The sequence below is a fragment of the Lepidochelys olivacea genome, assembly GCF_965140295.1.
Source record: "Lepidochelys olivacea isolate rLepOli2 genome assembly, chromosome: 9".
NCBI classification, from domain to species: Eukaryota; Metazoa; Chordata; order Testudines; family Cheloniidae; genus Lepidochelys; species Lepidochelys olivacea.
In genome coordinates this window covers 103,305,962-103,321,078 of record NC_140419.1, presented here as the reverse complement: position 1 = coordinate 103,321,078, position 15,117 = coordinate 103,305,962, and the positions used below count along the sequence as shown (strand labels likewise).

The following is a 15,117-nucleotide window of genomic DNA, read 5'->3' as shown; positions in this document are numbered from 1 at the left end:
GTCCTCTCAAATGTCCAAAAGTAAATTCCGTGTCATGCTGCACCTGCTGAGCCTGTCATTCAAGCGCTCCTTGCTGCTATCAAGGTGGCTGGTGTACAGCTTCGTGAGCCACAGGAGTAAGGGGCAGGCTGGGTTTCCCAGGATCACTATTGTCATTTCAACATCCCCAAAGGTAACCCTCTGGTCTGGAAAGAGTCCCTGCTTGCAGCTTTCTGAACAGGCCTGTGTTAAAAATGTGTGTTAATCCCCCTTCCCTGACCATCTTGCGTTGATATCAGCAAAGCGTCCCTGGTGATCCACCAGCCCTTGCAATACCATAGAAAAGTAGCCCTTTCTGTTGATGTAGTCAGGCAAGGTGGTCTTGTGCCAAAATAGGGATATGTGTATCATCCCCCCCCCCCACCCTATCACAGTTTTGGTACCCCATCTCTGTCCTGCACATTGCCCAGAGTCTCAATCCCTCGTAGCAGGATGTGATTAATGGCCCTGAACACTTGCATCACAGCAACCCCCATGGTGGATTTCCCAACTCCAAATAGATTGCTACTGATCTGTCAGTAATCTCGCATTGCCATCTTCCACACAGCAATTGCCACTTGCTTCTCCACTGTCCGTGCAGCTCTCATTGTGGTGTTGCTGCACCAGGGGGCTGGGGCAAGCTCTGCACACGCTTCCAGGAATGTAGCTTTGCCCATCCAAAAATTCTACAGCCACTGCTCTTCATCCCATACCTGCATAACAATACAATCCCACCAGTCAGTGCTTGTTTCTCAGGCCCAGAACTGGTGCTCCCCCATCTGCAGCTCCTCCGTGAAGGCTAGCACCAGCCTTCTATTGTTTGCGTTCCGCAACAGGCTAGCCTCCATGGAATTGTCCTGTTCCCTACAGCTCCTCTGGTGGCTCTGCAAATGCTGCAGGATCAGGGCCATTGTGCTCACAAAATAGTGCAGACCTGTGCAGGATCCATGCTTCTCACAGACATGGTGGATGCGTGGATTTGCAGGGCTTTTGAAAAGAGGCACAGACATCATAGGATGCAGATAAAATTATGGGATGGAGAAAACTGCATCATGGGATGTTGAAACCATGGTCCCAGTTGCCTCTGCATGACTCATTTGCCTCCAAGAGGCATTGCAAACCCTTCCCAAACCATCCTGCACTAGATGGAGGCAAGTTGCATAGTGAGATAGCTCCCCACGGTGTCTGCTCTCTGCATCAGTGCAAGTTCTGGTAGTGAGGACTCACACCACCGACACAAGGAGTGTGGTATGGACATGCAAAAGCAGTTTAATTACTGTGGCAGCTGTACATTGATGTAACTTAGGGTCAACTTAATTTTGCAGTGTAGACTTGCCCTGAGGGGGACTGCAGGAGGAGTATTCCTTCAGCAGGCTGGTGAAAAGCTGCCAAACCAACCAACCCAGCTAAGGAAGGAGCAGGACAAAGAAGCTGGGGAAGACTACAGAGGTAAAAGTAACTCAAGGAACAGCAAGGGACTGAGGAGGACTGGTTTCTGGCTATCCCAAACAAGGGACCTGAGCTGCAGCCTAGTGGAACCCTAGCTGGGGACTTCCTAGAGAAGAAGCTCTTTAACACTGGTGAACTAGGCCTGATTAGCCCCTATTACAGGAGATCAAGCTTTCCCACCACCAAATGAAGCTTTGTGTTGTTTTCACACAGTGACCAATCTTGTCTGTGTGTTTGGCCTCTGTGGCTCATTCTGCAGGCTTGTACATTGCACCTAATTGTGGATTTGAGAAGTGTCTTTCTCCTCTGCTTTGTACATCAAATGAAACCCTTCCCTGTTCACTGGGCTGGTGTTGACCTTATTGCTGGTCGCTGCTGCGGTGTACTAACTTCTTGCTCTCCAGAAGTGGGAATCCTGGTAGAGGGCATCGTTAGAAAAGGAGAAATTATTTTACTTGTTCTACTTCTTGGAAGATCTCCTCTCTGGAGCATTCTCACCTCCCCTAAGGCTCTGGACCTTTTCTTCATGGAGGGGCTTTTCTCTTGCACTTGTTTTTTCTCTTTTCCTTTCTCTGAGGCACATCTTAGATTTTATGTTCTTGAACTGGCTCATCCTGGGAGCGTTGTCTCCTATCCAACCAGAGGAACTGCCTGGAACAGATGGAGGGCAGCATTTATATTTGATAGGAGGTAGCATGCAAAAGTAGTAGGGTGCATGGCTCTGTTACTGGTGCCCTAATGGGACAAGGGGAGCTGTGCTAGTCTCTTGCTGAAGAGATGTGTGTGTGAGATGATGTCTTTAGAGAAGTAGAGTATCAGGTGAATCATTTTCCCTTCCTGAGGGCAGCAGTTCTCAGCTGCCACCCTGAAGTAGGATATTTGGCTATTCTTATTTTAGTTGATAACTGAAAATGTTTACAATGTCTGGCTGCAAAGTCAGACTCTTACCTGTCCTTCTGAAGACAGTTTCCCCAGGTCTGTTCCTGCTCCACACATGTATTTCCTATGTGTTAGTTCGAAATAAACTGCCTCGTGAGTGACGCCTGGCTTTCCTGCTGTGGGCAGGAAGAGAAGAAGGAGCTGGTCAAGTCTCCCTCTGCCCTTCCTCATCTTGCATCGCAAACCTGTTTGAGATAGAAAACTCTTTGGAGGCTTCATCCTTGCTGCACCCTATTTGTAGTCTGTTCTGGACTGTGTGGGCATGTGGCAGGAGTGAAATATGCCCTTTCAAGAGGTGTTGACTGCTGTGTGTGTGTGTGGCGGGGGGGGGGTTTCTTCTCTTCACAGTAAAATCATCTCGGATCATATGAACTCCAAATGTGCTCTATTCACCTGAGCTGTGAGGTGACTTCTACACAGCCAACTAGTGTGGCAGGTCCCAGCACCTCCAGAGAGGATGCTGGACTAAACACTGTAATAATTCCCTCCTCATAGGTGCTAGAGTTATAGAAGCAACCTCCAAGTGGTATTATGGCGCAGGTGAGAGGAGGAGTCTTGTGCTGGCCACAGGAACTTAGAGGACCCAGGGGTAAGAGACTCAGAGGTACTACAGATGGGAGCAAGCTGAGGAGGAGCACTGTACTTGCTATTTGGGGGCTGATTTAGGAGACTCAAGTGATGGAGCTGCTACACTTCCCTGAAGAGAGATTGGAAAAAATAGGTATTGTTTCCTTTTAAAGAGGAGACGTGATAAAGGTCTGTAAAATAATGACTGGTCGAGAGAAGGTAGATCAGGAACTCCTATTTTCCCTGTCTCATGACAGAAGAACAGAGGGACATTTTAATTGCATTAAAAGGTGGCAGATTCAAAACTGAGAAAAGGAAATACATTTTCACACAATTTGTAATTAGTCAGTGGGACTTGCTGTCACTGAGACCAAAAACTGACCATTTAAGAAGCAAGTGGGCATCTACAGGGTTGAGAATGTCCAGAGTTAGAATAGTGTTTGGTAACAAATGTTGGAAGACACATTAAACCTCCTGCCTCAGGGCTTAGACCAATTTCTAACTCTTAGGGATTAGAATGATGCTTTATCCTACATCTGCTCTTGTGGAGTTCTTGCTCCTTCCTCTGAAGCGTCCGGTTCTTGCTGCATCAGAAAAACAATTCTGCCCTGGGTAGACCATAGGTTTGATCCAGCTGGGCACTTCCCAGGATCCCTCTCCCTCTTTGGTTTTTACATCTGTCATATAGTTGGTGGTGGTTTTCCTTGTTTAGCAAAGGCATATGTATCTCTGTTTCTCCTCATAATTCAGCTCCTCCAGTCCTTGACCATGTTTGTGGCTCTCCTTAGACTTCAACTTTCAATCTCTCACATAATTAGGAGCCCAGAAGTGATCTCATTTCAGCAGGGGTAGCACAGATTGATGTATCCTTGCTGCCTAGCTTGCTCTGTACTAGTTTCAGGGTAATTCCCCAAGATATTAGTTTATGATTTTCCGTTATGTTTTGTCAGTGGTTTTTAGCCTCTTAGGGTTATTTCTGTCTTCACTTATAACCCGCCTTACTCCCCCGCCCCGAAGGTTTCTTTCTGCAGAAACCAAACACTCTGCAACTCCTGCACCTGTACAGCTGGGATCCCAGAGATGTGTCCTTGTCTCCCTGTGTTTTTTGACTCCCAGCTCTTGTGGATAGTCTGTCTCCATGGCATGGGCTACATAGACTGCAGGGGGTTCCTACAGTGGGGGTGGGGGAGGGGCCGGCTCCTGGTGGTGAGATGGACTGGCTGGGAGAAAAGGCACTTTAAATAGTAACATGTGGGCAGCTGTTTGAGAACTGATCCATCCTGCCCCCTCGTCTGGCTCTGGTGAAGTACTGAAGGGGCGATGGGGCACCAGTCCCACTACCGCATTACAGATTGCTGAATACCTACACACAGTCCTCTGAATTGAAACACAGTTCCTTTGTAGTAGCCCACTGTGTTTCTCTGCTGTAAACATACTCACTCACCCCTTTAGTTGCATCTTGGCCATGGTGGAGCATAGGCATCTCGTGGTAAATTCCCAGGCAGGCAGAGCTCAAGGCAGCTTTTTGGCTCCAGAAGTTTGTAATTCCCTGTTATACTGTGAGAAGTGGAGGTGGGTCACTTGTCTCCTGGTCTGTGCTAGATTCCCACCAGGGATCTCCTGGTGCAGCCTGGAAGAATGGGTAATGCTGTATTTAGACACCGTAACATTAACTTTCTGGCTCTTTCTCATTCCCAGTTGTTTGCTGCTTCTAAATGGATTCCAGTGAATTTCCTGGATCTTTGGACCCCCTTTCTCTGCCTGATAAGCCACTGATTGGTGATCTCCCTGCCGACATGGAGTTTGGGGAAGATCTTCTGGGCTCCCAGACAGCTTCTACACAGCAAGCGTCAGGTCTTCAGCCCCCTGTGATGGAATGGGATGAGACCAAGCAGGTGACTGCAGATGGGGACTTAGACCTTTTGGTGAAAACAGACAGTTTGGCTGATCTAAACAAATCAAACAACCTTGATCCAAATAAACCCAGTGTCTTGGACGTTCTGGAGAAACCTGGTGTCTTAGGTGACTTGGATGAAGCCACTGGTTTGATGGGTCTAGATAAACCAGGGGATTTGGAGGGTCTGTACAAGGCAGATTCTTCCCAGGACATTGCAGATGGGCATGGGGACTCCTCTGGGCTGGCTAGGGAAGACATTGTGCCAGAAGCTTGGAAAGAAGGGGAAGATAAACCAAAATATGACTCTGGGGACCTAAAAGATGATTGTGCTGCAGCCACTACTGTGCTTTGTGATGGCAACACTCTAAAGTCCCCCCTGCAGCCCAGTCCTAGCGTAGGGGAGCTGAGCTCTGCGCCACCCACGGAGGAGTTTACAACGCAGCTCTCAAGTTTGCCAACAGTTCCACCACAGCCCAGTCTTAAGCAGGCAAAGAAAACAAGGTTGAAGGCACCAAGGAAAAGCTCCCCTTTGCAAAAAGAGGAGCCAGCAGCAGAAGAGGGGCTAGAACAGAGCCCTGCCCTGCCCCCTGAGCACACTGACGAAAGCCAGGCTGAGGAGGGGGATGAGGATGGTGGTAATGCCCTCAGACAAGAGAGGAACATGCCAAAAGCACAGGAGGCCACACGGTCATCATCCCCAGGTAGGTCTTCCAATGCCGGGGCAAAGCTCTTGCATGACGAGTGGTGGGCAGTCTCTGCTCCAGTAAACTGGAGACTGATCAGCTCTTGTCTTACCCTGGAGTCTCCTGACAGTGTTCCCTCAAATTTTTCCCACGCATGTGCAGAATGAGTTCTGTTATGTACACCAATATGGAGGCGATGTGTGACACATGACCTTCATATGGTGCACATAACAAAATTTATGTGGTGGGGGGTGGGGCTGAGGGGTTTGGAGTGTGGAAGGGGGCTCAGGGCTGAAGCAGAGGGTTGGGGTGTGGAGGGGTGAGGCTCCGGCTGGGGGTGCGGCTCTGGGGTGGGGCTGGGGATGAGGGGCTCGGGGCTGGGGCAGATGGTTCAGGGGGTAGGGGTGAGGCTTCGGCTGGAGGTGCTGTCTCTGGGGTGGGGCCAGGGATGAGGGTTTTGGGGTGCGGGAGGGTGCTCCGGGGCTACAGCGAAGAGAGAGGACTCCCCCCAGCTCTTTCTCCTCGCAGCAGCACCTGGGCTCGAGGGGAGAGGCATCTCTCCCTGTCGCGGCAGCTCCGGGGCTGGGGCTGCAGGATAGGCGCCCCTCCCCCTGTCCAGGACTAGGTTCGGGCCCAGGGAGGAGTGCCCCGGCTGCACCTGGGGCTGTGCCGCCCTGGCCACGGCAGATCCAGGCCACAGCAGAGTTGGGGCCAGCGGAGTGGCCCCCTCCCCCGGCCGGTCCCCAGCCGCTGCAGGTCTTTGGGTGGGTTCCTTGAGCGCCTGCACGGTGCTAAGCAGGCTGCTGCGTGGCTGCGCAGCTTACAGGGAACTTAGGTCTCCTCTGCATGTGAACCAGCCTCTCCTGCTGACTGGGTGGGCTGGGGAAGTGGCCCCCGCAGGAGGGATTAGTAGCTCTGGCAGTCAGGGCCCTGGTGCAAATGAGCACTCTCATTGGCTGCCGTAGCTTGAAGTTTGCTTCTGTTGGCTACTGGTCCCCCAGCCAACGCTCTGGATTCAGCCCATGCTGGTGCTGGTTGGTAATGTCTGAGGCTACCTTGGCACTAGGGGCGGAGCAGCGTGGGCAGGGCATGTCTCCATTAGGCAGGGTTCCTGCCCTGCTCTCCACACCAGGCTGAGGAAGGCCTGGACCTACCCACTCCCTTCACAGGCTGAGTCTGTTCTGTGTTTACAGAGAGGATTCGGTCGCCAGGTCGGCAGGCTGGCTCCGAAAATGTAGAAGTGACAGCTGCAGCTGCCCAGTGTCTCTCTCTCCCGCTCTGCATGCAGGCCTGTTCCCTGCGGCATGCTCCTGGCCGTGGATACCACACCTTGTATGTGGTTCTTCCTCCAAGTGACTCTGTGGTATCAAGCCTTGCTGTGCATGTGTAGGCAGGAGGAAAGGCTGGTCTTCTTCCCTGTGATTTCTAGCCCCTCCTGTTTATGCAGAGGATTGCTGTCTCTGAGCAGGCAGCTTTTCCCCTGCTCTGGAGAGAATTGGGGTCTGGGATTCAGGTGTCGTCTGTCTTTCCATTGCAGGAGAAGACCTGGCTGGGAAGGGAAGTGAACAGCCAACTGAAAAGGTGAGGAGAGTTCAGATAAGTGCCTCTGTCTGCAAGAGTACTTGAAGGCCACCCCTCTGAGTGAGCATGGGAAGGAGTGTGCATGTCTCCTGGGGCAGACACCTTCTCTGTCCTGTGCAGGTGGCTTCAGTCTTAGCTCCCTGCCACTTGCCAGGCTAGAGCCCCTTTCTCTTAAGCCAGCTCGGCTCCCCCCTGCCCTGCTTAACCCAGTCAGGACCTTGGCTGGGCTTCAGCAAAGCTTGAACCATCTGCAGTTAGTTTGAAAGAAGAGCCCTGAAGCTGGGCCCTGGGAGTGACCAAGGCTTTCTGTCTGTGGTCACCCCAGAAGATGGTTGGTCTGAATGTTCTCTGGGTATCTTCCAGGAGCAGAAGAGAAGCGAACGAGCCAGGAGATCAGAGGCAGCCAGGCCTGAAACTGTGAATTCCTCCGAGAGCAGTAAGTAACCTAGGCTGGCCACTCGGCCCATTTCTAAGTGGGGGGAGGAGGAGAGGATGGGGGGCGGTTTGAGCACTCATCTGAGAGGCCCCTTCCCAGCCAGGAGCACAATCCCCTGGGCAGCTCTGTCCCTTTCTCCCCACCCCATCTGGGGATCAGGAGGCAGGCTTCATTGTAGGGACTTTCCTGGGGGAAAACATCCAGTCTTTGCCTCTGAGATGCAGAGTCTAAAAGTGCTTGTGGCATCTCCTGCTCCTTCCTGTAGGAGTGCAGAGGAGTTGTGCCCTTTACACTCTGGCTGTGTCACCTGCTCCCTTCTCTCTTGTGGGAAGGGGCTGGGGGGTGCTGCCTTGTTCTCTGTAATGCACAGTGGAACGTGCAGAGACTTCTTCAGTCTGCTCTAACTGTTTGCACTTGAACTTGCTGCTTGGCCCGAAAGAATTGTGCCTTGAGTGTGGAGACAGCAGTGCCCAAGGCTCAGTGAGCCTGGGGGTTTCCTGCTTCATCCCCTGCCAGCACATTACAGCTTTCCAAGGTCCCTTACTCCTCCCTGCTGAGGAAATTCCAGGTCCTGCATCCTGAAATGGAATCCAGAAAGTCCCGTCCCGAGTCTGGACATGGGGTTATGCTGCAGTCCCTAACGGGGAATCTGTCTCTCCCTTTCCCTGCTTACAGTCCCAGTCTCTGACGAGGACTCGGATGCTATGGTGGATGATCCCAACGATGAGGACTTTGTTCCTTTCCGTACCCGGCGCTCGACCCGCATGTCCTTGCGCACACAGATGGCTCAGCGGGCTGCGCGCTCCACCGTTACCAAGATGACTTGTGCCAACTGCCGGACCCCACTGCAGAAGGGCCAGACTGCCTACCAGCGCAAAGGGCTCCCTCAGCTCTTCTGCTCCAGTTCCTGTCTCACCACTTTCTCCAAGAAACCACCTGGCAAGAAGATCTGCACCTTCTGTAAAAAGTGTGTGCCCCTTCCTGCCTTACCCACCCTCTTGCCCTCGCCCCCCACCTTCCATCTGACTAGCGACCCTCCCCCCATCTCACCCTGCCTTCCTCACCCATCTACCCATGTGCCCTGCTTTCACAGTATTGCTTACCTTCGCCTACCTTCCCTCACGCCCACCCTCACTCTCTCCCCAACCCACTTCCCTTGTCTGCTCTCCCCCCACGTTACCCCATCCGGCTCCCTCGCCCTCCTTCACACTCCTGGCCTCCCCCCCAATACCCTGTCTTTCCCCACCACAGGACTCCACTCCCTCTATCTGCACTTTCTGCTCCTCCTCACCTCCCCCTGTCCTGGAGCCCCTTGCAATACCGCCCACCCTCCCTCTTTGTCCTGGAGTGAGGGTGTCCCTTGCGCTAACCAGTCCTTTCCTGCCCCACAGAGAGATCTGGAACACCAAGGACTCTGTTGTGGCCCAGATCGGCTCAGGTGGCTCTTTCCATGAGTTCTGCACCTCTGTGTGCCTCTCCCTCTACGAGGCGCAGCAGCAGAGACCAGCCCCTCAGCCTGCAGAGGCCTCGGACACCAGCCGCTGCAGTGTCTGTCACAAGCCTGGGGAGGTAAGCAGAGCCCTGGTCTCTCCAGTGTTTGGCCCAAGAAGCTTTGAAGCCATCTGCCGGAGCTGGAGTTAATGCAACTGCCCACACCTTTCCGGGTGCTTGTGAGCTGCCTCGTGCAGTTATAGCGGTTGGTTGAGCCTATCAGTATCTGGGTCGGCCTGGGGAACCTTGCAGGGACTCCTATGGGCTCAGGCTGTGGCCCATGTGCAGATTTGGGCTTGTTTTCAGATTCCTCCTTGTCCATCGTTTTCCACCCATCAGCCCCAGAGGTGCAGCTTCTGCTCTCTCTGCCCATGCTGCCCCTTGCAGCTCTCCGTGCCACTCATTCCATTGTCCTGCTGGGGTGGGAGCCAGCTTGCACGGGTTTGCTAGAGTAATGGCCCTTCCTGCCCAGAGACACAGGCCGGCTTGAGGGCCAGACCCCTGCAGAATGGCCGGGTGGGCCTGTGCTTGCCTCTGAGGGAATACCTGGTGCCGATGTGTGTGCAGGTCCAGCACGAGGTCAGCAATGGGAACGTGGTGCACCGGCTCTGCAGTGATGCCTGCTTCACCAAATTCCGAGCCACCAAGGGGCTGAAAACCAACTGCTGCGATAACTGCGGCCTCTACATCTACAACAAGGGGCTGCCACTAGAGTACCTCTTCCACGAGGGGCAGCAGAAACGCTTCTGCAATTCCACCTGCCTCAATAGCTACAAGAAGGTGAGCGGGTTCCTGGAGATGGGGAGGGGCTCCGGGGGCACCCATCTCCCTTTCCCGAGGCTTTTACCAGCCTTCCCTTGGCTCAGTGCAGGGCACTCCCTCTACAGTAACAGCAACACCAAGCAGTCTCCCTCTCAGCTCCTCCAACGCTCAGGAAGCTTCTTAAGAAAAGAGATCCAAAGGCTCTCTTCAAAGCACACTAGTGGAGGTGCACTGAGCTTACTCCTGCTTCTGGGGCTGCAGCTCCCTAGGCCTGGCGCTGTGGCCAGTGGGCTTGCTGGATCAGTCGGCCTGGCGCTGTGGCAGGTGGGCTGGCGCTCCTGGTCACTTGCCTAGCGAGGCTGATTGTCAAAGGCACAGAGCTGGGTCCTTGCGGTGGCCAGAAAGCCCAGAGCTGGTTCTATCCTGCTGTGCTGTGCAGGATTCAGTGAACTAGACAATGCCCCCACTGAGTGGCCTCTCTTGCATCCAGCCATGGGGTCCCTACAAAGTGTCTGTGTGCCCCAGGCTAGCCTGAGATCTAGGTGGGTTCTCAGATGGTAGAGGGGAGCGTGGCCTGCTCTTGGGCATTGCCAACAGCTGCCAGGGCCTGTGACCCAAGGGCGGAAGAGAGTGCAAGCTTGTTGTCCATGTTGTGTGTTCATGTCAGCCTGCTGTAGGAGAACTGCCTTGTGGGGCCATTGAAGGGAATCGGAGGAGGGAGAGTTGGTAAGATGGGGTGAGGATGGGCTAGGGACCAGCCAGGACATGGGATGGAGGAAAGCAGAGGCCTGAGCTCTCCAGTAGCTGCGCTCTGCTTTATGCTTGCAGAAGAATACGCGCGTGTACCCCTGCATGTGGTGCAAAACGCTGTGTAAGAACTTCGACATGCTGCCCAACGTGGATCGGAGTGGCAAAATGGGCCTGTTCTGCTCCATCTGCTGCACCACCTCTCACAAAGTGAAGCAGTCGGGTCTGACTGGTAAGAGAACATCAGCCCCAAAGGGCCCTGTGTCGCTGACCTCTGAGCTGTCGGAGTGAGGCTTAGGGGGAGCTCGCAGAAAGAGAGATGTCACACGTTCGGGGATCTCCGACATTGCCCTAGGTAAGACTAGGCTGGGCACCAAGCTGGAGTGATGCTGCGACCTCCCTGTCCCCTGAGGCAGCATTTCTGCCCTGGCAAAGCCCAGCATCCCCGTTCTCCTGGGATTGTTGCACCAGGGTGTCTGAGTACCAGGTCCACTATAACAGACCTGGAGAGAATGGGATAGGAACGTGCAGCCCATTCTCTCCCTCCAGTCCCAGCTTCCATGCTGCTGCCATCACTGTCTCTGTCTTGCTAGGTCCCGCTAGGCCCTGCAGCTTCTGCAGAAAGAGCCTGTCTGAGCCCTGCTATTACAACAAGACTGACCGGGTTGTGTACCAGTTCTGCAGCCCCAGCTGCTGGACCAAATTCCAGGTATTGAAACATGCTTCCTGTCAGGGAGGGGTCCCTCTCCTCTCCCAGCAGAGGCTGCTGCTTCCTGGGACTCCAACAGGGAGGGCACACTGGAGAGTCCCAGCTGGGGCATAGGAGTAAATTACAACCAGCCACATCTTGCACCCAGCCTAAGAGCAGAGGGTGGGGCCAGCACCAGGGTTACTTACAAGCACAGTCCCTGCAACTCCTATGCCCCAGCTGGGACTTTCCAGTGTGCCCTCCCTGTAGGAGTCCCAGGAAACAGCAGCCCCAGATAATATGGACCAAGAGTCCTAAGAGAGTTGGAGATCTCTGGCCCACTGACATGCATTTTTAGTGAATCTTGGAATACTGAGGAAATTCCAGAAGACTTGGAAGAGAGCTAATGTCATGCGATGGTTCAAAAAGGACAAGCAGGATGATCTGAGTAACTATAGGCTGGTTAGCCTGCCATCAATCCCTGGCAAAGTAATGGAAAAGCAAATACAGGAATCAATCAATAAAGAGTTAAAAGATGGGAATGTAAGTCATGCCAGTCATCATGGTTTTTGGGAAATAGGTCTTGTCAAACAAACCTGGTTTGGCTGATGAAAGAGAACTGTGTAGATGTAATACAGTTAGACTTTAGTAAGGGGTTTGTCATAGTGACACGCAACGTGTTGATTAAAAAAATTACCACTCTCTGATATCAGTCAGGTTTCAGAGTAGCAGCTGTGTTAGTCTGTATCCGCAAAAAGAAAAGGAGGACTTGTGGCACCTTAGAGACTAACAAATTTATTTGAGCATAAGCTTTCGTGAGCTACAGTTCACTTCATCGGATGCATGCAGTGGAAAATACAGTGGGGAGATTTATATACACAGAGAACATGAAACAATGGGTGTTACCTACACACTGTAAGGAGAGTGATCAGGTAAGGTGAGCTATTACCAGCAGGAGAGGAAAAAAAAACAAACCAAAACCTTTTGTAGAGATAATCAAGGTGGGCCATTTCCAGCGGTTGACAAGAACGTGTGAGGAACAGTAGGGGGTGGAAAATAAACATGCGGAAATACTTTTACTTTGTGTAATGACACATCCACATTCAAGCCTAATGTAATGGTGTCCAGTTTGCAAATTAATTCCAATTCAGCAGTCTCTTGTTGGAGTCTGTTTTTGAAGTTTTTTTTATTGAAGAATTGCCACTTTTAGGTCTCTGATCGAGTGACCAGAGATATTGAAGTGTTCTCCGACTGGTTTTTGAATGTTATAATTCTTGACATCTGATTTGTGTCCATTTATTCTTTTACGTAGAGACTGTCCAGTTTGACCAATGTACATGGCAGAGGGGCATTGCTGGCACATGATGGCATAAATCACATTGGTAGATGTGCAGGTGAACGAGCCTCTGATAGTGTGGCTGATGTGATTAGGCCCTATGATGGTGTCCCCTGAATAGATATGTGGACACAGTTGGCAACGGGCTTTGTTGCAAGGATAGGTTCCTGGGTTAGTGGTTCTGTTGTGTGGTATGTGGTTGCTGGTGAGTATTTGGTTCAGGTTGGGGGGCTGTCTGTAAGCAAGGACTGGCCTGTCTCCCAAGATCTGTGAGAGTGATGGGTCGTCCTTCAGGATAGGTTGTAGATCCTTGATGATGCGTTGGAGAGGTTTTAGTTGGGGGCTGTAGGTGATGGCTAGTGGCGTTCTGTTGTTTCCTTTGTTGGGCCTGTCCTGTAGTAGATAACTTCTGGGTACTCTTCTGGCTCTGTCAGTCTGTTTCTTCACTTCCGCAGGTGGGTATTGTAGTTGTAAGCACACATGAAATGGATTAAGAATGGCTAATGGACAGATCTCAAAAAGCAACTGTCAACAGGGAATTACTGAATGGGGATGTTTCTAGTGGGGTCCCGCAGGGACTGGCCTCCTAGGCCCAGTGTTCACCATTTTCATCAATGATCCAGAAGGAAATATAAAATATTGCTGATAAGCTTTGTGGATGACACAAAGCTTGGCAGTGGTAAATGATGTTGAGGACAGGCAGGCATACAGAGCGATGTGGTTTGATTGGTAAGTTGGGCCTATTTAAACAACGTGTTTTAATAAAGCCAAATGCAAGTTCATGCATCTAGGAACAAAAAATGCCAAGGGCTGGGGAGGGGGCTGTATCCTGGAAAGCAGGGACTCTGAAGGGTTTAGGGGTCATAGCAGACAAGCAGCTGAGTGGGAGCTCCCAGTGCGATGTTCTGGCAAAGGGTTAACGTGACCCTTGGCTGTGTAAATGGACATAGTGAGTGGGGAGCTGGGAGGGGACATCACCTCTGAATAAGGCGTTGGTGAGGCTGATCCTGGACTGCATCCAGCTCTGGTGTCCACACCTTAAAAAGTGTTGAAACACTGGAGAGGGCACAGAACAGAGCCAGAACAAGGATTTGAGGGCTGGAGAAAATGTATGCTAGGGAGAGACTTAGAGGCCAATGTGTTTAGCTCGTCAGAAAGACTCTTGAGAGTTGAGTTGATCACAGTGTCTGAATGCCTTCTTGGGGAGAAAATACAGTGCACTCTGGGGCTCTTTAATTTAGCAGAGAAAGGCAGAGTGAGAACCAGTGGCTGGCAGCCAAAGCTAGACACATTCAGATAAGAAATAAAGCACCAATGTTTCAGGGAGGGTGACTAGCCATTGGCACAAACTCCCCATGAAGTGGTGGATTCTCCATCTCTTGAGGCCTGCACATGAGGGCTGGATGCCTTTCTGGAAGATCTGCTTTCAACATAACCCCATGTTCTAGGGCTCAATACAAGGGGAACTGGGTGGAATGTAATGGCTTGTCACCATCAGGAGGTCAGATGCTGTAATGGTCACCTTCTGGCCTTAAGCTCAGTGACCTTAGAATGTGCTGTCAGGCAGAGGTGGGTGGGGATACGTTGGCCAGTGAGTGTGGTGGGGCTGGGCAGGAATGCTCCAGCTGGTGGGCACGGTGGGTACATCTGCCCCCTACATGTCCTTTCTCCTTTAACTTTCTCCCTTTCTCCCTGCAGCGCACCAGCCCCGAAGGGGGGATCCACCTGAACTGTCATTATTGTCACAATCTCTTCAGCGGGAAGCCAGAGATTCTGGACTGGCAGGTGAGAAGAGACAGCTGGGCCTTGGCCCCTGGGTACATGGGGCTGAGGCCCAAACCAGAGGGGATGCAGAGCCTCCTCGGGTTCCTTTCCCTGCTCTGAAGAGGGGGCAGGAGTTGCAGAGCCCAGGTCAGCCTCCTCTCGGCCAGGTTAGCTGGCAGCCATAGCCCTGTAGGGGTGACTGTGGAAGACGCTCTCCTGGTGGTCAGGGCAGAGGCTGGGCTGGGTTTGGGGCAAGTTCCCCTTGCCCCAGTTCCTACACTGGGGACGTTGTGACTCTGTCTACCCAGCACTATGATTCCGCTCCTGCTTTCCTAGCCAGCCTAGGCTTGTCCGGCCAGGCTGGCTGACTCAGGCAGCGGTCTCTTTGGCAGGACAAAGTGTACCAGTTCTGCTGCAAGGACTGCTGTGAGGACTTCAAGCGGCTGCGTGGGGTAGTGTCCCAGTGTGAGCACTGCAAGCAGGAGAAGCTGCTGCATGAGAAGATCCGCTTCTCTGGGGTGGAGAAGAACTTCTGCAGTGAAGGTATATGGAGAGAGCATGGGAGAGGGAGGCGCCTGCTGCCGGCCCCATGGCTTGGGGAAAGGAGAGACCTTGTAGTGGAATGGAGGGAAGTCTGTTGTGCCAGGGCAAAGGCCTTGCCTTGTAATGCAGGGAGGCTGATTCAGGGGTGGAGTCCTGGCTGCCAGCACCTGGGAAGAGGCCTTGCCATCCAGTGTCAGCTTGGGGAGGGCTGTCTCA

The 15,117-nt window shown here is 52.5% G+C and overlaps 1 protein-coding gene across 5 annotated transcripts in view; it reads left to right on the top strand.

The window, feature by feature from the left end:
* ZMYM3 (zinc finger MYM-type containing 3) overlaps positions 1-15,117 on the top strand; it is a 67,953-nt gene that overhangs the window by 31,877 nt on the left and 20,959 nt on the right. For all 5 annotated transcript variants that reach the window (XM_084638563.1, XM_084638562.1, XM_084638561.1 and 2 more), the window contains exons 2-11: positions 4,672-5,571; positions 7,091-7,134; positions 7,498-7,570; positions 8,246-8,537; positions 8,962-9,139; positions 9,629-9,841; positions 10,652-10,802; positions 11,164-11,279; positions 14,293-14,379; positions 14,751-14,901. In XM_084638563.1, coding sequence (XP_084494689.1) covers positions 4,689-5,571; positions 7,091-7,134; positions 7,498-7,570; positions 8,246-8,537; positions 8,962-9,139; positions 9,629-9,841; positions 10,652-10,802; positions 11,164-11,279; positions 14,293-14,379; positions 14,751-14,901 — 2,188 coding nt within the window. In that variant the 5' untranslated portion in view covers positions 4,672-4,688. The remainder of the gene's footprint in view (positions 1-4,671; positions 5,572-7,090; positions 7,135-7,497; positions 7,571-8,245; positions 8,538-8,961; positions 9,140-9,628; positions 9,842-10,651; positions 10,803-11,163; positions 11,280-14,292; positions 14,380-14,750; positions 14,902-15,117) is intronic.